The following is a 23,027-nucleotide window of genomic DNA, read 5'->3' as shown; positions in this document are numbered from 1 at the left end:
CCTGGAGCCAGGATCTGTCCCAGAGCCCAAATCGGGATGCGGGCTTGCAGGGGACAGGGGTGGGGGGTGGGGGTGGGGGGTGTGAGTAAGTGAAGGTGCACGGTCCTCCCAGTGAGGCTGCTTCACAGAAGCCACCTGTGATCTGGGCTCAGTCCCTTCTAGAACCGTCCCCATCACTATCAGCTGAGGCCAAAATATCAGATCCTAGCTCTTCAGCACTCCCCAGGAGCCCCAGTCAGCTGTTTCCAGGCAGTTCACTTCCATTTACCCCAGGCTGGCCCAGACTTACACCTTTGTGCCTCCAGTTATGCCCCGGAATGGACAACAATGTGTCATGGGCTCTGAAGGAAGCTGGCCTGGCAGGGCTGTCCACCATAGTGAGAGAACCAAAGGACACATGCTTGGCTATGTGGACTTGGATCTCTGGTCCCCCACAGAGTTATACTCCCCAGGGTTTCCTGACCCGCTGAACTGGTGCTCTCAGGGTATTCCTCAACCCCCACCCTACCCATCCTAACATGCTGAGTTTTAGATCTTGATATCCTAAGCACAGCAGCAAAACATTTAGGCAAATATATAGGTTAAAATCCAAACGTGCTCTCTCTCTCTCTCTCTCTCTCTCTCTCTCTCTCTCTCTCTCTGTGTGTGTGTGTGTGTGTGTGTGTGTGTGTGTGTGTGTGTGTGTGTGTGCGCGCGTGTGTGTGTGTGTGTGTGTGTTTGAGACAAGATTTCTCTGTGTAGCCCTGGCCATCCTAAAACTCCATAGACCAGGCTGGCCTTGAACTTAGAGATCCACATACATCTGCATCCCAACTGCTGCAATTAAAGGTGTGCGTGCTGCCACTACCACCAGACTTCCCTCCTCTTAAGAAACTAACGTTCCCACCCTTGGGCTTTTCCCAGACTCTTCATTTCCTGCCCCCTTTCACTCACTGCAGCCTCGGGGCTAGCCAGACCCAGTTCTGACTACAGAATCAATGTTCTGTGCACCTTGGACTCCGTGATTTCTCACCCATATCTGGAGAAGGTGATGGCCTGGCCCATCTTGCCCAAGCACTGCCAATGTTTCCCATGGAGGAAGAGATAGAGATAACCTTCATAACCAATTCTAATATGGACTGAGGGGCAGTCTGGTTTCTTAGCAAGCCTGCCAGGGAAGTGGGGAGGGCACAGGAACAAGAGAGGGACACTTGACTTTGAAATACACCTCAGAAAGTTAGGAAAGTTTTGCTTTTAAAGGTGTTCGGCAACCTTAGCCATTAAAGAAATGCAGATTAAAACCACTTTAAGATTTTATCTCACACGAACAAAATGGCTTTCAAGAATACTAAAAACAAGTGGTGGAGCAGATGTGGGGATGGGGGACCTTTGTACACCGTGGATGGGAACGTAAACTACTAAAGCAGGTCTGGAAATCCGTCTGGAGGGGTCTTGAAAAAAAGTATACCGCTCTTGGGCACATACCCAAGTGCTCTGTGACAGGGATAATAGCCTGTGCTCGTTACTGCCCTTTTCACAGTGGCTAAGAAATGCTGACGAATAATTAAGGTTTGTACAGACACAGTGGGCTATTTATTGCTTAGCTCTAAAGGAAACAAAGTTGCAAGGAAATGGGTGGGGTTGGAGAAAATTATTTCATGTAAGGTAATCCAGGCCCAGATGGACACATACCATGTGCTCTCGTAAGAGGACCAGTGTCCCCTGTTCAGTGTGGTTTGTAGCATGTGGCCTGTGCAAGCAAGGAAGCAAGGTGATGTGAGGTAAGGATTACCTTAAGGCAAGGCATATAGTAGACCATAATTAAAAAGAAGGGGGCAGCATGGGTGGAAAAGGTTTAGGCAGGGAAGGAGGCCTTGAGACTGGGGAGATGAGGATGTGGGATGGGCTGAGGATTAACAAGTGCCAAGAAGCCATTAAAGAGCGAGGTGAGCCCAAGTCAGCAGCAGCAGCAGCTTGACGGCTGATAGAATGACCAAGTGCCATCTGCAGGGATTCAAGCCTGTCTCTAAGAGGACAGGACCAGTGCCTGGTGGCCTAGCCAACAACCCAGGTCTGGGGAGGAGTAGGCCTTTGTGGGGAATGTATTTCTCATGGTTAACTAAACTGAATTATTAGCAACTGCCTTCTGAGTCCCAATGCAGAGACCAATAGATAAAGGGTGTCACTACTCAGCCTTAATCAGAATCCTTTCCTGACAGCGATAAAGACTTGTAGATGCCTAGGATGTGGAACATGAGTGACAGGAGTGGGCTGAGCCCTAAGTAAGTCATGTGCCACCCCTCTAAGGCTCTGGGAATGCTGAGAGGGCCGGGAGACACCGTACCCTAGACTCATAAAACTGCTGTAATCATTAACTCCCATCAGCTACTGTTACCTGCACTGGGCCCACACAAGGTCAACTTCACTGTCTTTAGTGTGGTGTACTCTGAGTCCTCCAGGCATTCGCTAACATCTTCAAACCCATGATCGCACAGATGGCCATGGCTAGTCTTGGTGGATCGCAAAACAAAATGAACAGATATGAATACTGGAGAGAGATTTGTTGGGGAGGGAGGGGGTGAGAGTGATCAATGTGCAAAGAACACATGCAAAAGCAGAAAATAAACTTTTAATTTGTTTAAAGTCATGTGATTTTTTTCCCCATGGTTTGCAAAAAAGCAAAGTGACTAGCAGAACTAGGTCTCCACAATGAGCAGAAAGAAAAAAGAAAGCCCAATGTGATATTTAAAAGCAGCTTCTGCTCCATGAATGCACAAAATGGCTTAATGCTGACACCAGTTACATGGTGACCTGTGTTTCAGAACAGGACTTTATTGACTAATCAGGAAACAAGTGTCAGTTTCACACACAATCATAAGTGGCTTTCACCTCAGATTTAATAAAGAAATCTGCCTGATCAGCTTACCCTGTGGGGCTTCCACGTCTTTATCTGAAAACTGGAAGCTGGGGAAGAGCAGGGCCAGCTCTCTGTTGGCATCCTGTCTCGGCTTCCATGCACAGCGGTAAAAGGCATTTCTGTGCCATACTGAGCCCGGAGAGTGAGAGTGGAAGGGTCAGTAGGATGTAAAAGAAACAATTGTTTCACTTGAAGAGAAATGCTTTGCTCTCTGGTAGCAAGACCACCAGCTACCAATAAGCAAGACTGCTTTGCTCTTCGTAGAGAACTGGAGGACAACACCATGCCAGCATCTGCTGCCCAGGGGTGTTAACCATAGGGTCTGGCTCCATTTCACTTCTGCCCAGACTACAGTTCCCACCGTGCTGGGTGGCTGCCGGGCTCGAGCACCTTGCATCTCATCTTGCCGCTCTGTGACTGATCTGGATAAGAACCGTAACCCTGGGGGGAGGGGGATGTTTGCCCGGAAACCAGGAAAGGGAATAACACTAGAAATGTATATAAGAAATACTCAGTTAATTAAAAAAAAAAAAAAGAAGAACCGTAACCCTGGTGTGCTAGGTAGGACCTATGTGCTGAGCGCCGTTCTAAATGCTTCTGTGCTGCCTGAGGGTGGATAGTCCCACTTTCCAGCCTGGGGAAGTGAACTGAACTGAACTGAACGGAAGCCAAGGAGGGACTTGACCCATTAGGTGGTGACCTAAGGTCTGAGCCCTTCGCCCCTTTGCTCAGTCCTGTTGCCTCAGTTAGACGCTCTTGTCCCTTAAGACTACAAAGTACAACTATAGGGCTTTATGGTTGGTTGGTTGGTTTTCTGTGTGGTTTTTTGCTAAGTTATTTCCTGTTGTCTGACCATGGATGGCTCTGTCACCTTCAAAAGCCAGGACCCATGGATTTGGTACAGTTGACTCCAGGCTAGCTGCAGAGCAGGCTGAGCGGGTCTAGGTAGGTGTGCTAAACAGGAAGCTGACTCCAGACAACTGTGGCTCTGGGAGTTGAGTCCACAGGACAGGCAATACTGCTGCCTTTGACTGGGAAGGCTAGACTGGGTCCCTGAGATCTGTGACTGAGCCAACCTCGGCAGCAGCCTTTAGAAAGCATGGGGGTGGGGGATCACACATTGGGGAGTCTGAGAAACTCAGAGTAGGAAGATGTCAAAAACTTCCCAGATATATAGAAAGGCACCTCCTGGCCACCAGAGAGCTGACAGCATCACCTACGATTCTGAACCAAACACTAAAGCAAGCTTGCGATGGCTGAAAGGATCACAGGTGAAAGTTGTCACCTTTCGGGATGTTCCCTCCTGGCCACATCAGGGTCACAAGGTCCCAGGAAGTTTTGCCAAGCAGTGACTACGTCCTCGGTGCCCTCGGTCTTGGTGAGGATCAGGAGGTGGCTGGGTCCACTACACATATGGTGTACTAGCTTCTCAAATGCCTCCTAGACACAGGCGAGGAAATGGTGACCTGGGGTGGGAGCTACGGAGACCTGAAATAGACCTGCACACCCAGACTGCCCGCGGACTGGAAGGGACAGTCAGTAAGCAGCCTTGTGAGCTCGTGGACACTCAGCCATGATCCGGCCACCTCTGCCTGCTGTGGTGATGACCAGCCACACCCCAGGACCCCAGGAAGGTGAGCCATGGTGGAACATGAGTTAAGTTGGGTAGTGGCATGCTAAAAGAAGGATATGTTTGGATATGTAATACGTGGGTGTTGGATCTCCAAGGGCACTTCTCCTCCCCATACCCTGTAGCCCTTCTCCTTCAACACCAGTGCTTCCAGTTTCCTTCGGGGAAGACCCCTCTTCCATTTGTTCATTTCACAACCGTGACGCTTAGCAACTGTCACACCTCTGACCTAGGAAGCGGGATGATGGCCTAAGAGCCATCGGCCATTCTCCCCAAATCGTAAGTAGGCAAATCATAATCATAAGCAAGCAGAAAAAGCAAGTGGACCTTAAGTGGTAGGTGGCGACAACTTGAATGGTTTGCCTAAGGCTTTGGCTTCTGTGGGCCCTAGAATTTTCTTGGTTCCTCTTCTCTCCAAGCACTCTCGTTAACCCTTTTCATTCCCTGTCATCAGTTCTGGGAGTTGTGAAGCATCCTTCGAATAGACATCTTTATTCCATGGCTGGCTGTTAACACAGTTTCCTTGCAGCCTTGGTACTTGTGCGCTACAGGCCCTGATCATATTCGGAGTGCAAATTCATTACCCACCCACCTGCATGTTCTTGTTATTCCCCTGAGCTTCTATCAACCTAACACCAGAGCGTTGGAGGAGGAGAGAAGAGAGAATGAGATGGACCAACAGAAGCAGATCAGCTGACCTCTCTGGCTCTGCGCGAATAGAACACTTGCATTTCTGCCTCTGTCAGGGTTCTCTCCTCGTTTGTTAGTATGTCAAATCCTGCTTCCTGGATCTGCAGAATATATATAATATGCATTATACATACATACATACACACACACAAACATACTTATACATATAAGTGTGTATTCTCCAGATGTGCCTCAGGCCACATTTGCAGTGATCTTAGTGGAAAGCTAAAAGTAAAAGCAACACAGGCCCTTAGCACCTTCAGCATCCACCCCAGGTCTAGCATTGTCCTAACCTTGAACAGAGTCTGAGTTAGAACTCATCAGTGCAGCACAGCTCCTGCTGCCCCCATCCCTGTGGATCCACCGCAGGAGACCGGAGAATAGTCAGGCAAGGTATGTCATGTGCCTCCCACCTTCATGATGATTTCATCAGCCCTCCCGTGGGCCACTGCATCGGGCTTAATGAGGCCTAATGTACAGGCCTTTCCTGATGATGCTGAAATTAACCAGGGGAGTGCTGTCAGGTGGTTTTGGGAAGCCATTGGCAGGGACAGTGTTGTTTCTATGCTGGCCCCACTGCAGCCATCCACTGCACTGTATAGGCTTGGGCGCCAGGTCTTCATAGACACAGACTCTAGGGAATGGCACCAACCTGGCCCCAGGAACCCCAGTCTAACGTGGGCGGGCAGAGCCTAACTCTCTGAACTCTGGTCTGGGGACACAAGCAGTGGACACTTCCGAAAGACTGTTCAGAAGCACACTTGGAATGACTGAATGAGCTGCCTGGAGATGGGTGAACAAGGGACACACGAGCAGAGGTGACAGGCCCGGCCGCCCTCAGGCCCTCCTATCCCCCTCTCGTGGTTCTCGGCTTAGCTGCTGTCTGTCTTGCTTTCTTCTTGTTCTCCTGACTCCTTTGCTTCCTCAAGATAAATTTGTTTTACGTGTATGGAAATTTTTCCTACCTGTATGCCTGTGCATCATGGGCATACAGTACCCATGGAGGCCCAAGAAAGTATTAGATCCCCTGTGACAGAAGTTACACAGTTGTGGGCTGCCATCTGAGTGCCGGGGGAGAAGCAGAGTCCTCTGGAAGAGCAGCCAGTGCTCCTGACCACCAAGCCACTCTACAGCCCCCTCCCATGCAGTAGAAATGGTTGCCCCGAGCTCTGCATCTGAACTTTGTGCTTCTCAACTCTAGCACAGACGACTAAATTACAGCTTCAAACCCCTCTGCCCCACTTCAGGTTTCCTGAGAGAAGGCCAGACAGAACAACTTGAACCTTTTTACCTTGTTGCAGTTTGAGCTTCAATTCTGACAGTGCTTGGGGTCAGCCTCAATGACCAGAGGCCACATAGGTCCAAGCTATGACAATTCTGTAGGGAACCATTTGTGTAGTCCAGGAGCCCATCTCTGTTCGGCTCCTATTGACATGAACTTCTCCTTGGTAACTTACCTGCGTCCTCTATAGAGTCGATATTTCCCACCGTCTATTTTCTGCTTCTCAATCTTTTTATCTGCTGTGCCACAAGGAAACAAAACCATCTGTGTCTAAGGAAGGTTTCTACTGGGAATAGCTGTAAAGCTGCACTAAGTAGGTATATGCTATCCACTGGATAAATGTTGCCTAAGGACCCTTGATCCCCAGCCTGTGGCCTGTTGGGAGGTGGCTGAACCCTTGAAAGGTGGGGCCTACTGACAGGCAGGTTGTGGCACTCTTGCTCCTTTGCTTCCTGGCTGTGAGGTACCTGCTATACGCTATGCTCCTGCCTAGACCTGCTTTACCACACACAGGCTCGAAAGCATCTCTACCAACTGATTTTGGCAGAAGCCCTCAGAACTCTGAGCAAAGGAAACATCTTGCCTATATAATTATCCCAAGTATGGCAACAGAAAGCTGACGTACACAGTGTACGTCATCCTAAGCAACAGCCTGTTCCTTTTTCTATGGTTACCATTTCTGATAGGCTGGGGACACTTGATGTTAAGGCACTCCTATGACTGATTCTGTGTTGAAGTGGTGAGCTTATGAGAACACCCAAAGGGCAGAGGGGGAAAAGACGAGGAGCTCTTGCGGGCCTCATCCTCCAGCTTCAGTTCAAAGGGGGGAGATCCCAGGAAAAGAGGCCAGAGAAAGAGAATGATGTTATCTCAGAAGCCAGACAAGGGGGACTTGAGTTGTAGCTCAGAGGTTGAGACACTGGCACAGGCTTGCACACACACACACACACACACACACACACACACACACACACACACATGCACACGTACAACGGGGTAAGGCATTGAGAAGGAAGGCACATGGGCACAATGAATATCAACCTTTTCTGATTCAAGAGACTGTGGTCGGGGCTGGAGAGATGGCTCAGCGGTTAAGAGCACTGACTGCTCTTCCAGAGGTCCTGAGTTCAATCCCAGCAACCACATGGTGGCTCACAACCATCTCTGATGGGATCTGATGCCCTCTTCTGGTGCGTCTGATGGAACAACGGTGTGCTCACATACATAAAATAAATAAGTCTTTAAAAACAAGCAAACAAACAAAAAAAGGAGTCTGTGACCTTTGGCAGCAGGGAGTGCCCTTAGAGAAGCAATGAGTTTAGGACCAGGCCACAGCAGGTCAGCAGGAGTGGAGAGAAGGGGTGGCACCAAGATGTGGACCAAGTTCATGCATCTTAACTAAGAGGGAAAAGAAGCTGAGGGAGAGAAAGGGTAGTGTTCTGATCAAAGAGACTTGATGTGGAGGATAGAACAGAGGAGAGAAGAGGTGATAGTGTGGAAAGGCTATTTCCTGTGAGAGTCAAATCCCAGATGGTCTCCGTGGTTTCCTGGCTTTCCTAAGCCATTCTGTCCAGGTTCTGACCCTAACGGTCCTTACTGTGCACCCATGAGAAACAGCCGTGTATCTCAAGCTTCCCTCCTCCGGCTGTAGGCAGTCCCAGATCCCTGGCATCTTGACTGCTAATGCAAGACATCTTCCCAGCAGCAACCTGTCTAACTCCCTGGTCCTCAGATGCAGCCTGGCCACTCTTCTCAGAGGAAGGCTCAGGAAGGGACACAGCGCAGTGCTTATGAGACTTATGGCTGACAGCAGCTAAGAGGATGAGGGAGAGAAGGGGTTGGCCTGGGAACAGAGGAAGTGAGGCTATGGAAGGGAGGGCTTCTGGTGTTTTAGAAGGAGATAGGTAGGGAAACTTGAACTCTCCAGCTCAGAATTCATGACTCCTCTTCTCCATTACTACTGAAGTTTCTAGAAGGATCATTTCCTGATGTCCAGTGATTTCCACCAAGGTCTTATTTGAGTATCATCAGACAGCTGTCAAATGTACCCATGATGCCACCAATGGGCAAAGGGAGATCTGATACCATTTGTTTGGAGCCCAGTGATTGGAGACAAAAATGCTCATGGCCGGCCTCCCAGAACTGAGATGGCCCAATAGCCTGGTGACTCGCTTGTTTAAAATGCACATCAAGTCAGAATCCACCTTGCTCATCAGGTCTGTACTCACCTATGTCCCCATCTTTGCCACCATCCTTTTTGCGGGGAGGCCACTTGGCTGCACCCAAATGATTCTCATCAGTAACCTAGGACAAATCAGTCATGGACAGAAAGGACTCAGCCAACTCGAGTTACTGTGAAGACTTTCAACACCTTCAGAAGACAGCATCAAAACACGGAGGTTCAAAACACGGAGCACGACAGGCCTCTGATGAGGACAAGTCATCAGAGCTTGGGCAACGAGGGCCATTTTAGTAGTGTGTGTGTGTGTGTGTGTGTGTGTGTGTGTGTGTGTGTTGGGGTTGGGGGAGAGATCCTTGCTGGTCTTGACCTTCAAAGTCTGCCTCTTAATCAAATGCAGGTAGAGACTAAGGAACGATATAGAATGGACAGTTGGTGTGATGATTTGTATGTGCTCGGCCCAGGGAGTGGCGCTATTAGTAGGTGTGGCCCTGTTAGAGTAGGTGTGTCACCATGGATGTGGGCTTTGAGACCCTCATCCTAGCTGCCTGGAAGCCAGTCTTCTAGCAGCCCTCAGATGGAGATGTAGAACTCTCAGTTCCTCCTGCACCATGCCTACCTGGATGCTGCCATATCCGTGCCTTGATGATAATGGACTGAACCTCTGAACCTGTAAGCCAGCCCCAATTAAATGTTGTCCTTATAAGAGTTGCCTTGGTCATGGTGTCTGTTCACAGCAGTAAAACCCTAACTAAGACAATTGGCTTTCAAATACAAGGGATGAGTCACCCAGTGCAGAGAAATCAAGGGACAGATCATTTTCCATGGCAGAGTGAGCCTGTTTTTCCTTCTTAGGGAAATATGGCCAGTATCTATAGAAACGTGGAAGTATGGCCTCATTCTGTATGTTCTAGAAAATGGGCTGTGCTCTTTGGAACTTAGTATGAGAGCTTGGACAGTGAACTCCCAAAGGTGGGGTGCTGGACTCTCGGCAGACACACAAAGTGTGTCGGGAAATACCTCTTACACTTATGATGTTGGATTTTAAAAACACTGCCAGTTAGCTGTGAATTGGTGTAGTCTGTATTACTATGGACATAGTTCCTCACAAGTTATGCTGATCCTGTCTGCCATGGTAATTAAAGAGCTAAATTTCTACATTAAATAAATGGCCAAAAACCTTTAGGAATCTGAGTGAGCGAGCGAGCGAGCGAGCGAGCGAGCAAGCGAGAGTGTGTGCGTGCGTATCTGTGCATGTGTGTCAGTCACTGGGAGAGACTTTAATATGAGGCTGGGGGAGGACCCTCCTATAATTTGCTGTATTTTAGGTTTCCTCCAAAAGCCCATGTCTTTTTTTTTATCAGATATTTATTTTTATAAATACTTTTTTCTTTTTTACACCTCGACCACTGTTGCCTCTCTCTCCTCTCCCCTAGCTTCCCCTCTGCCCCATGCCTCATCCACGCCTCTGTTTTTCTTCAGAAAAGAACAGGCCTCCCTTGGATAGCACCCAAACATGGCATAGCAAGTTATAGTCAGACTAGGCACCTCCTCTTTCTCTTCTTATTGAGGTTAGACCAGTCAACCCTAAAGCAGACAAGGGAGTCAGAAACAGCCCCTGCTCCCACTCTTAGGAATCCCATGAGAAGACCAAGACAGTCCCATGCAGGCTTCCTGGTTGGTGGTTCAGTCTCTGTGAACCCCTGTGAGCCCAGGTGGGTTGATTCTGCGCGCTCATTTTCTTGTGGTATTTTTGACCCCTCTGAAAGCCCATGTCTTAAACTCAGCCTGGCAAGGTGGTGGAACCTAAAGAGACAAGGCTGTAAAGGTCACCAGTGGAATAAACTTGAAGGTGATTAGAAGAGAAGGTTACTTTTTCCAGCCCCTCTGGAACCAACAGCCTTCTCCACATGCTATTTCAACAAGAGCTCAAAATCAGCCATAGACTGAAGCCTGAGGTTTGAGCCAGAGTGAACCTTTTCATCTTAAAATCAACGGCCTCAAGTATTTTGTTATGGAACCAAAAGTCTGACGATGTCACTACTCAGTTCCTGTCAAGTCCTCTCCCTCCCTGAAGTCCTTACTGAGAGTTAAGTTGTGACTGAAAGGAAAATGGATGCAAGATGTTCCAGGGACTTCGGAGGGGAAAGAGGCTCACTCCTGAGAGACTTCTAATGTGCATCCTCCCAAGGCCCTGGGTGAAGAAAAGGCCCAGGTCCACGTGGGGAGGGGCCCGTGTGAGCACTCTTGTGAGCCTGCCTGTTGGACAGGTGACCTCCACTTACCACATTCCATTCCCGGCCTTCAGCCAGAGCCTTCTTTTCGACCTCCAGCTTCTGTAAGATGGTCTTCTGAAGCAGAATGGGGTTGGCTCCTTTCACCACGGCCACCAGTTCTCCTCTCTGGAATGTGACAGGTCACGTGAAATCCCCCTCACAGCTAGTCATTGTTTCAGGAGGCCGTGCCTAAGGTGCATCAACCTCTAGGCCCACATCCTCTGCCCTCACCCCTGCTACTAGTTCCTGGGTCCCATCCCACCGTGAGACCCTCAATTTGGCTCTTTGTTCTTCAAACGATTTCTCTCTGTTCTCCACCTTCTCCCTGACAATCCCTCTTGTCAAAGCTTTCTTCAGGGCAGCCAGCGGTTAGTTAAGGGAGGAACAATACCCAGAAGATTGGGTGGCTAAATGTGACTTACATGTGACAAATTAACAAATATTTGTTGAACTCTTGCTATACCAAGCACTTAGGGTGAGGCAGAGAGTACAAGCGCTAACCTGAGAAAGACATATTATCGCCTCAGTGAATGTGCAGTGGTGTGGCCACTCCAAACAATGACGGCTGTGACCAAAGCTTATCAGAATAAACATGGAAGAAGGGATTCACGGTGCAGGCTGCAGTAGTCAGGAAAGACATCTTCATGCTTCGTGTGGACCTGGGTTTCCTGCTCATTTTCTCTATGTACGTCACTGAGAAATGAAATCTGAAGAGAAGTTCCTGTGTGATGGTCCTGCTGGTTCTCTCCACCCCTCCGTGAACCGCCATGGGTTGGCGATTGTGGCCTGAGTCCCTACAGATGACTGTGAGTTTTGTTTTTACCACCGTTGGCCTAAGCATTCAAATAACTTCGATAGCAACCATGTTCTGTGACAGCTCTGAAGGCCAGTGTGGCTGGATGGACGTGGTCATCTCCTTCCCACCCAACGTTCTTTCTCCCGCCAACCACAGCCATATGGCCACCGCAGCAGCTGGGTCTCCCTCCTGAAAGCTCAGGTGACATTTTAGCCCAAGGTTTTGCTGTGGGGCTGGCAAAAGTGGCTCAGCAGGTGGCGATGCCTCTCGCTGGGGATGAAGATCTGAGTTCAATCCCCAGGACCGACGTGGGAGGAGGAGAGAAGCAGCTGTCATCCGATCTGCGCATGCGTGCTTACAGCAGGCAGTGCATGGAAGACAAATAGAACTCTACCAAATAATCGAGACGAGCTTCTAATATGTGACACTTGTGGTACTGAGGCGGACGTGAACTAAATAGCCCGGCTCTGGATGTCAGGGGTCCTGGAAGAGTGGGCCCCTGGTTTCTCTGACTGAGTAGGCAGGGCTGAGTCTGGATCAGCAAATCCACCAGTTGCCTGGGTCTGGCAGGCAGCCTCAAGCTGGGAACTCAGGAGTGCACCCGTGGGCGCCGGGGAACTGGAACTGGAAATGAACGGCGCATCTGAAGATCCAAGTCACCTGTCACCACAGAACCCTTTGGTTCCCAGGGCTCTGCCTTGCTTTTCTTTCACTCTGTGCTATGGTTATCAAGGCAAACACACAGTTTCTCTCTATACAATGTATTCATTTCCCCTAAAAGTACAATGTATTCGTTTCCTCAGCAGAGAAGAGAAATCTCAAAACCGTGCTCTGAGAGCAAAGCTACAATCTAGAGGGTCCGTCAGCCAAGTCACACATGTGCATTCTAGAACACGTGTGTCCTTTGCCATGCAGTGACCTAGGAGGGCTGTCCAGCCACCAGTTGCCACCATGAAGCCGAGCCTTTCATCTCCTGTGGAACAGGGCCCTCAGGAGGAGTGAGCGAGCGCTCCTGTGCATGTCCACGCCTTAGGGAAGGAGTTCTTCGGGAATGTAGTGAATCGCTCTAGAGGGCGTGTCAGAGACAGCATCACCCCTTAGAATGGCAGATGCCTCGTGGTGGCTCCTGAGACCCGATCCGTCTATCTGAACACCAGTGATTTCATAGTCAACAAACAGTTCCGTGTCCACAAAGATACTTACTGCATATAACAGAAAGGTCGGCTCGCACTTCCCTCGGTATTTTCCCAGAACATCAAGGCAGTCAGCCTCTGCCTGAAGAGAGCAAGTGGTCAGTGGGCACCCTATATGCAGCTAGTGCAGGGTCACAGCAGTGCCACACCCTCCCTCATGATGCACTTCTCAAATGAAGCCCGACTCGCTGTCTTGTCAACACATTGGTGACAGCTGTGCCAGCGTCATCGCCTTGAAGAGAAGGAAATGAGATGCTCTGGCTCCCCACCCAGCTACTTGACTGGTCCAGGGAACCCCACCATCTGACATTCTCCTGGGTTTGTGCCTGGCAGTGCAGTGACAGGCCCGAGGGTCCTCAGACATCCCCTACATTGTCTCTGGCCCTTGGAGTCTGACCTCCTGAGAGGTTAGCATAAACCCTGTTGGCTCCTGTTGTCGTTAGTGTCTGTGAACCTCATCCATCAGTGTGTGGGTTGTCCGTGGGGTGTCTTTCGCATCTCCATGGAATTCCCACTTCAGTACTTTTGGCAAACATTTGCTCAAAGATCCCCTTTATGACATAGAAGATGGAAGTCTTGAAACACTGGGCTCTGGAAGTGGCCAAAAGGCCAACAGTGCTCACTAACCAAGACAATATGCAGATGGGTCTGAGTGACATATTTGCATACAGTTTGGTGGTGAGGTTGATGCTTTTTACGTCTAGGGAAACTGCAGGACACATCTGAAAGGCAGCTCTTGCATCCTGGCCCTTGCTTCTTCCATGGTTAATTTGTTCACGCTGTTGGCGTGACTTTTTGCCGAGAAGGAATCTTACCGAAGCAAAATGGAGAAGGTCCGAGCCAACCTCGATCTTCATCTTCTGGAAGAGGCTAACCATAGCTTTGCAGGGTCCACACCAGCCCTGGTAGACATCCACAACTGCCAGAGGCAAGGAACGAAAATGTTCACCAGACAACCACATCCATGCAGTCTGCGCGCATCCCTCCACCCCCCAACCCCTGCACTACGTTGTAGAGGAGGTAGGGGTGTGTGTGTGTGTGTGTGTGTGTGTGTGTGTGTGTGTGTTCATTCCTCTAGCCTGTCCAGTCAGAGGTCAGAGGTCTTGGAAGAGCTTTTCACTCCTGAACTACTGAAAGGCCGCCTCACATTTGACATAGTGCTCAGGAAATATTAGCCACGGTCACATGACTGTCTATCAGGGCAGCTGGCACAAAGCAGAGTCTCCAAAAACAAAATTACATGCTACTGTCCCTTTCACCATTGGTTTAAAAAAAAAGTAATGATTCATTTCATCCTGGAGCTGAATTTACCTTCCAAGACCTGACACATAGGTACAACTGTTAACCCTTGGCATCAAAGGGCTTCATAATCCCTCTCTCTCAAGAGTACGCTCTCTCTCTCTCTCTCTCTCTCTCTCTCTCTCTCTCTCTCTCTCACACACACACACACACACACACACACACACTCTGGATCAACGGGACCATCATTATTTCATTATTTGGTGTCCACTTGGCTCCAGGTTGAGTCTGCTACAGATGCCACATGGGAAAAGTTAACGCTGTTGTATTAGAGTCTGGGTGACAGACAGGTATGGCAGGAAATATGGTGGGGACCTTGACAGAGCCTTAGGGGGTCTCCCCTGAAGAGAGAAGTGGGGGTCAGAAGAGAGTCCACATGGATAGGCTACTTTTGAGGTGAGCCTTGGAAGGAGAACTGTGATCGCCCGTAGAGTAGAAGAATGTAAGAAGTGGAGGGGAAGGAAACCTAGGACGCGCTCTGGAAAGCCATCTCAGTTCAGGACACATCTCAGGAAATGGTAACAGAAGGGGCTGGAAAGAGGTGGGATTGTGAAGAGAGGGCGCACTCTTGATTGCTGACGAGTCATGGACAGAGCTGCCTGGAGAAGAGGAAGGAACCATGGGTAGGGTAGGAAGGAGAGCATGGTCACTTGCAAGACGCCAGCCTCCTGGTATGCACAGCGTCCTGTCAGCCCAGGGAGTGGGCTGGCTCTCATGATGGGCGTCAAATAAGCCCAATAGAGTTTGGCGCTGACTCCTAAGTTAACAAAGGCTGACTCGCAGCAGGGGTCTCTCAGCGCCTAAGTCCGGGGCGAGCAAGTTAGCATGATGTGAGAAGCCTCACATAGAAACCAATGGCCAGAAATTTCATCTCTGGCTGTGAGGACGTAAACCCTGTTGGCAACCACTGAGTGAGCTCGATCCGCCAACGACCACATAAAAAGAGCTTAGAAGCAAGTTTCCCCAAGTCACGGTGGCCACAGACTTGCCGTGAACCTTGAACTCTGGTCAGTCTGCTTCCAGCTCCCAAAAACTGGGGTTACAGGAGTATGCCACTGTGGCTGGCTAAGGCAGCGCTGGAGACTGAGACCCAGGCTTATGACAATACCACCCATGTAGCCCCTTGCACCGTTGAATGGTTTCAAAAAGAACGGCTCAGGGGAATTACCAGTCAGTCCTTTGGAGGCGAGCATTTCCTCCCAACGCTCCTGGGTTTTGATGTTGACCTGTGGCCAGAGAGGATCAAAAGCAGAAGCAGTGTCAATGGGGGCAGAAATGGGCCAGCTCCCTCTCTCTCTCTCTCTCTCTCTCTCTCTCTCTCCCTCTCCCTCCCTCCCCTCCTTCTCTCTACAGTATTCCCAAATGCAGTTCTAAATGTCTTCTGTTCACAATCTTATGTCTTTCTTCCCTCTCCTCTTATATGGTGGGAAAGATAATTAACCCACCAATGACATATGCCATTCTCAGACATTAAAAAGTCTGTGTGTATGCAGGGAATCATCCCAAAGCGGTTGCAGTTTAAATGTTCTTCTGTTCACAGTGCAATAGTTATTCAGTCTTTCAGAGTTTTCGTCATCCTCTCCTTTTCTTATTTATAAAGAGTCCTGGTATATTAGATACGACATACAAGGAGAAATGAATATTACTATCCATCTCCACTCCTTTATTTTAAATATATAGATATATAGGTACACACACACACACACACACATATATACATACATACCCACAAAACACCTTTATTTTTAAAAGACGTTAAAAGTATGGTGTATGATGGCTGTTGTGTCTTGTCAGAGTTCAATTCCCAATAAACCAACATGGTGGCTCTACGACCATCTGTAATGAAATCTGATGGTTGGCATACATAAATAAATTTTGTGTTCTAGACTATTTGGGGTACTTCTTGGTTAGTAAACTATCAATCTCATCTCATCACCTCAGAATGGGGGCTGGGGAGATGGCCCTTGTACAATGCTCACTGTTCAAGTCTGAGGACCCTAGGGTCTGCATCCTTGGCGCCCATGTAAAAAGTGGAGAATGGTTGGTGTGTGTCTGAGGGGGAGACAGGAAGATCAAGCTCCTGGAGCTCATTGGCCAATCCTTTTTCGGGTTCAGTTGCAGGCCCTAATTCCTGAGGAAGAGAAGCAACTGAGAAGGACATCCTGACTTCAACCTCTGGCAGACACATTTTCTCATGCACACACTAGTGTTCCAATGTTTCTGGGTATATGCTTCTGTTGTATAATATGGGACTGCTCACATGTGTTTTTTGTTGTTTCTTTTCTTTTACTTCCTCCTCCTCCTCCTCCTCCCCCTCCTCCTCCTCCTCCTCCCCCCCCTCCTCCTCCTCCTCCTCCTCCTCTTCCTCCTCCTCCTCCTCCTCCTCCTCCTCCTCCTCCTCCTCCTCCTCCTCCTCCTCCTCTCCTCTCTTCTTCTTCTTCTTCTTCTTCTTAAATTCTTATAGATATAGTCCTGGACATCCTGGAACTCCTCCTAGACCAGGCTGGCTTTGAACTCTGAAATCTGCCTGCCTCTGCCTCCCAGGAGCTGAGGATTGTGCCACACACACACACCACATTTTTATTTCCATCACTGGACTCTTTGGGGATTGTTTAGTTCCCCCTGACCCTCAATGCTGTTTCTGCTGCTTTGACTCTTGTGGTTTTTGGTTTTAAAATATTTTGCTCTTTCAATCAAGCCGTCACTAGACCACACCGTCTGAACCGCTCATGGAATTCGGCCATGGCTCCTCCACTAGACAATGACTTTCTTGTTCCTTCAAAAATGTTTTCAGTGTTACAGATTCACACGAGGATGCATTCCATTGAGCCCCTGCATTTGAACACATGCTTCCAAGCCAGTGATGTCACTGTAGGGTTCTAGGGACGACGTTGGCACATCCCAGGATCAGGATAGGCATTAGGGTTATAACCCTTCGGACCTGTCTCAGTTTCCTGTTTGCCCAGATGTAACAAGCTAAGCTGCAAGCTCCATCAAAAGACAAGCCATTCACTGCTTATCTCTATCTGTCCCCAACAGGTTCTCAGTAGCTTCTGTCTGGAGAAATATAACAGATATAGGACACTCATTTTCAATTGAAAAGATCGTGAAAATTACAACTTGCTCTTGTTTAAAGTTTTCTTTTAAGATTTATTTTTATCTTCTGTGTATGGGTGTTTGGCTTCTATGTCTGTGCATCACTTGTGTACCCTGGCGTTAATGAAACTGGACTTGATGCCTATTTGGGTGGTGAAAAAATGAACCTAGGTCCTCTGGAACATACCATCTCTCTCAACTTCTTCTTGATAAAAATGTGAAAGGTCAATGTTAGGATGTATTACCCCACAATTATGGCAGGGAAACTATATGAGGTTTAAGATCCTCTATTGTAAGTCTCTATTTTTCTCTCTCTCTCTCTCTCTCACTCTGGCTCTCTGTGTCTGTCTGTCTCTGTCTCCTGTCTCTGTCTCTCTCTTTGTGTCTGTGTGTCTGTCTCTGTCTGTCTCTGTCTCTGTCTCTCTCTGTCTTTTGTGTGTGTGTGTGTGTGTGTGTGTGTGTGTTAGACATAAAAAATTAAAGCTTTTTTTTTTTTTTTTTTTTTGAACCCTAAGAGACTATTTGGACCTTCTGTCCCCCAATTGCCCTGAAGCAGTGACAGAACTGGAACCATGAGCTGTCACTGCCCAGAGGCTTAGCTGATGTCATTGGCACCTCTACCTCCTGCTCCCCTTCATGGGTGAACCACACCAGGCCTGGGGCCAGATGAACTGCCTTATGGCTCAGGGTGTATCAGCATGTGCACTTGAACTCCCCCCCAAAACCTGTGTTGGGGAGAGAATGAAAAAAAGATTTCCTAGTCATTTTGAAAACTCATATGAAAGAACCCCAAGACAAGAGAAGGCGGGGTTCCTAGGCTGGAGCTCTTGGGCAAACTCACCAAAGAATGACCTCCCAGGGATATATGACATTAAAAGGATGAACTGAGAAGCACACGGGCATTGCGGAGACACATGGAGAGCACCGCGTGCAGGTTTACCCCTAACTGTCAGAGTCTCATCACCGTGACTCTGCCGTTTATCTTCTCTCCCTACTTCTGCATGGAGCTCAGGAGGTTGAGAAATGGTTCCCAAAAAAGAATAATGGGGAACCCCATCCCTCAGAATCTAATGCAGAAGGTCCCCCCTGTCTATGTCAAAACTGCAGGACCCTTTGGATAACCACAGTCTCACTTCACGGGTGGCTACATAGAGGAACCCTGTCTTAAAACCAAGAGGGGAGGAGGGAGGGGGGGAGGAGGGGGAAGAGCTGGCTTGTCCTATGTGCACATGGAGTAAAGCACTCTACACAGCAAACACTCATCACACAACACATCTCAAGTCACAGTGTTAGAACAGAACAGTGCAGAAACTGGTCACCACAGAGCACACAGATGTATGCCCAAATGTATATATCCTGTCGTTTTCTGCAGTATTATCCAACAGAAAATAAGCATTTATCTTCTCTCAGATTTGTGGTTTTTATATTAATGTTCACTTGAGTCTTATGCTGCAAAGGCCCATTAAGAGCTTGTGCTTTGGTCGGGATTTATATAAAAGTCACCATTACTGGGTGCTCCAGAGAATTTATTTCTACTTCATCACAGAAGGATAGGATACTTGGCTCGGGACAATGACTCACACTGCTAGTAAGTGGAAAGTCATCTTGATTCCACCCCCCTCCCACACCACCCTCTCAAACAAGTGCCTATAGCTAATGTCCCTTGAGGCTTACCTGCAGGGCAATTTCCTTCTTCCTGTTGCCCATCGCTCTGCAAAATCAGACTATTACCTAGGGGATTGAGCAAGGTAGCTGATCCACAACCTCTGGGCAAAGGCAAGGCCAGAGAGGTCCAGAGTACTGATGCGAAATGAACAGAGACATAAACTGATTCTCTCTGGCTCTCCTCCCATCCTCCTTCCTCCCAGGAGCCAAGTCACCTCTCTCTCTCTCTCTCTCTCTCTCTCTCTCTCTCTCTCTCTCTCTCTCTCTCTCTCTCTCTCTCTGGCAAGCGGAGGTGGGGGTGCTGCGAAACCCCTTCACTTAAGAGACTGTAGGCACCACTAGCAGATTGTCGCATTAGAGTGTCCAATGAAGAATTTGAGCAGATAAAAGGGTTCTGTAGTGCCTACTAGGACTACTAGGAAACAACCTCTATGAACGATATTATCCAATGGATACCAAATACCAGACCTGGAAGAAGCCAGAGAGCCTCTAACTCGGCAGCGTCTTTTGTTGTCTTGGTAACAAGCACTCAGCCCTTCGCCTCCATTGGTTACCTCTTATTGGTCGAAGGGAATGTCGGTCTGGAGGCACTAAGGTAAAGATCCCGCCCTTCCGTCCCGCCTCCTTCCTGCTTGCCTGCCAGAGTTGGTGTACAGCTTTCCATCCCTGAAATCCTTGAAGGAGTGACCCGCGGGAGATGGTGTCTCAGGAAAATGAGAGCTGGCTTTTAGGTCTGAAGTAATTGTGAATTCAGAATTAACTTTCAAAGTCAAGTCCACATACTCCCAAGAGGTACAGATAGTAATTATTAATCCAAGCATATCAGTAGTTTGATTTGATTAAAAGGCCATTAAAAGACAGGGGGTGTGTAGTTGAAGAGATTATTCAGAGGTTATGAGCACGTATGGGTCTCACAGAGGACCAGGGTTCGATTCCCAGTACTCACAAGGTGGATCACAACCCTAGTTCCATGGGATCCTAAGCCTCTTCTGACTTCCTGGTTTTCTGGCACCATACATGGTGCACATACGTTTATCTAGGGGAAACATACACATAATATAGAACAAATAAAAGCGTACTGTTTGGGGGTTGGGGATTTAGTTCAGTGGTAGAGCGCTTGCCTAGCGAGCGCAAGGCCCTTCGGTCCCCAGCTCCGAAAAAAAAAAAGAAAAAAAAAAAGCGTACTGTTAGAATCAACTCTCCCCCACCCCCATATCCATCACTCTGGGCTACCATGCATTTTATGCCGTTATTTAAGGAATTGGGGGGGGGCTTTTTTATTTTTATATGCTGTATGAGTGTTTTGCTTGCAGTATCTATCTAATGCCCAAGGAGGTCAGAAGAGGGCGCCAGATCGCCAGATCCTGTGGAACCGTAGCTACCTATCTATGGTTGTAAGCTGTCATGTGGGGTGATGAATTGATCCGTGGGTCCTCTGGAAGAGCAGCCAGCGCTCTTAACCACTGAACTATCTCTCCAGCCCTTGGAACTCGGTCTTTTTATTTATGATTATATTAGTCAGTGAGATTGTTCTGTCCAAAACCAAATCTCCGGAAAACGTACCTTTTAATTAGACTTACGCTAAGGAATTCAGATATTATGATTTGTTTTAATGCAAAAATATCAAACTTTGTGCCTAACGAAATGCTTTGGTCTGAAAGACGAACTTTCTCCTGCAAGTCATGCTCTTTGCCACAAGGTGGTGGTTTGCTCAAAAGAATCTCTGCTGAGGCCCAAATTAGCAGGTGTACCTTCATCAAGCCACCCAGAGCTGACGAATCTGTGGAACTAGAATGAAGCACGGGGCTAGGCGGTTCTTCTCCCACTGAGGCCAGGCAAGACAGCCGAGTTAGGGGAACGGATTCCACAGACAGCCAACAGCTTTAGGGATAGCCTCCCGTTCCTGTGTTTGGGACCCATGTGAAGACCTAGCTGCACATCTGCTACATATGTGTGCATGTGGCGGGGGGGGGGTGCGGGGGGCTGGTGGCGGGGGGGGGCTGGTGGCGGGGGGGGGCTAGGTCCAGCCCGTGTATGCCCTTTAGTTGACTCTATTGGTCTTTGTGTGGAGTTCCTATCCCCTACGGGCCCCTCAATCCTTCCCCCAACTCTATAATGTGCCAGGGTGGGGATAGGGGGAGCGAGGGTGGAGTGGGGGGTGGGGAAGCTCCACTCTCTCAGAGGTGAAGGGGAAAGGGACTGTGAGAGGAAGGGACAGGGTGGGGGCACAGGTTGAGGGGACAGAGATCTGAATGTAAAGTAAATTTTTAAAAAAAATGAAAAAAGCCAGCAGTGGTGGCACCTACCTGTAGTCCCAGCACTTGGGAGGCAGAGGCAGGCAGACCTCTATGACTTCAAGGACAACCTGGTCTACAGAGAGAGTCTCAGAACAGTCAGAGCTACAAAGAAACCCCAACAAAAAAAACAAAAAGAAGGTGGAGGAGGGGGGAGGGGGAGGAGAGAAGAGGAGGAGGAGAAGGAGGGGGAGGAGGAAGAGGAAGGGGAGAGGAGGAGGAGAGAAGAAAGAGGAGGAGGAGGAGGGAGAGGAGGGAGGAGGAGGAGGAGGAGGAGGAGGAGGAGGAGGAGGAGGAGGAGGAGGAGGAGGAGGAGACTAAATCTTGTCTGACCATGTGTCATCTTCTAGCTTTTCATCTTAAAGGATAAGGAAATAGAAACTCAGAAGGAGAATTGAAAACTTCTCAGCCAGAGCAACTTAGCTAGCTCCCAATTCTAGTACCTTCCCCTCTGTAAGCCTGGACAAGGGGCAGCCTTGGCTTCTGATTTCTAATGAGAACTCTAATTCTTGGCATCCCGGAATGGTGTAGAAAAGATGATTCTTCGAATTTGTGGACACTAACAGCAGTGTTGCCCCTGCTGTGGAATCATGTCCTCTTCCCAGGCAAGGACCACAGTGGCCGTCCATCCCTTGCATTCTGATGGAGCTATTTGATTAAGTTTCCTCAGTCAGATTGGGAGAGGTGGGTACCACTCTTTTCTTTCATTATGTAGCCCAGGCTGGCCTTAATTCGTGATTCTCATGGCTCTGGGATGACAGGTATGAACAACCATAGCTTGATGAACTACAATTTACCTGACTTGCATGTATGCCAGATTCATAGCTTTTTTTGTCCTTAGCAAATCCTTGCCTACCCACAGGTCATTACTATTATTGTTTTCTACAAGTTATAAAAAGCTCCAATTCTTGAAAATTTAAGAAAAAGTATAAGGAAAGTAAGCATTACAAAATTACCTCTAGGGGCCTCTCAGGGTTGGACAGATGTCGAAATGGTTTAGGACATTTGCTGCTCTCGCAGAGGACCTGATTTCATTTCCTGACACCCACAGAGCAGCACCCAACTACCTGAAACTCCCTTCAGGAGATGCCATGGTCTCTTCTGAGCACAGCTCCTGCACACGTGGGCGTATCCATGCACTCAGATGCACACATGTAACCAGAACGGGTTTCTGCTACTTTTGGGCACCCAGTTCCTTGTCATTTTAGTCTTCCTCTGTTGCTCAGGCTGGTTGAACTTATGAGTTCAAATGACCCTTTAGCCTTCCAAGAAGCTGCCATTCGAAGTGCACAGGATTCTGCCCAATTAATTTTAGGTTTTACTCTGATTCTTGTGTTCTTTCTGTGGTTGTAGCAAATAGCACAGAGAAATTCTTTGTGTGCTCTGCGAGGTGTTTCTCTCAATGGTAACAATTTTTAAAAAAATATAATACAGTATCATAAAGAGATTAGTGATGGTGACACAATTTACTCATCTCAGATTGCCGTTCTCTGTCTCTGTCTCTGTCTGTCTCTGTCTCTGTCTCTGTCTCTGTGTGTGTGTGTGTGTGTGTGTTCTAGAAACATGTTATAAATCGTACAAGTCCATGTATTCACTACTATTCAGTATTTTGAACACAAGGAACACTATGTTGCCCTTTTTAGCCACTCCCACCTTCTTCCTGGATCTCTTCCCAGCCCTTCCCGTAGCCTGTATCTAAACTTTTGTCATTAGAAAAAGTTATATAAAAAT

At 48.5% G+C, this 23,027-nt stretch overlaps 1 protein-coding gene across 1 annotated transcript; it reads right to left on the bottom strand.

Moving 5' to 3' along the window:
* Positions 1-2,174: 2,174 nt before the first annotated feature.
* Nme9 (NME/NM23 family member 9) lies at positions 2,175-19,504 on the bottom strand. The gene is given in 14 exon segments (XM_032911507.1): positions 2,175-2,218; positions 2,375-2,527; positions 2,906-2,980; positions 2,983-3,038; positions 4,182-4,336; positions 5,225-5,317; positions 5,630-5,712; positions 8,727-8,802; positions 10,963-11,079; positions 12,953-13,024; positions 13,758-13,861; positions 15,410-15,467; positions 19,012-19,048; positions 19,471-19,504. Coding segments are annotated over 13 exon segments (1,119 nt in total). The 5' UTR covers positions 19,045-19,048; positions 19,471-19,504.
* Positions 19,505-23,027: the final 3,523 nt, after the last annotated feature.

The sequence above is a fragment of the Rattus rattus genome, chromosome 8 (assembly GCF_011064425.1).
Source record: "Rattus rattus isolate New Zealand chromosome 8, Rrattus_CSIRO_v1, whole genome shotgun sequence".
Lineage (NCBI taxonomy): Eukaryota > Metazoa > Chordata > Mammalia > Rodentia > Muridae > Rattus > Rattus rattus.
This window is presented reverse-complemented; position numbering and strand designations above follow the sequence as displayed.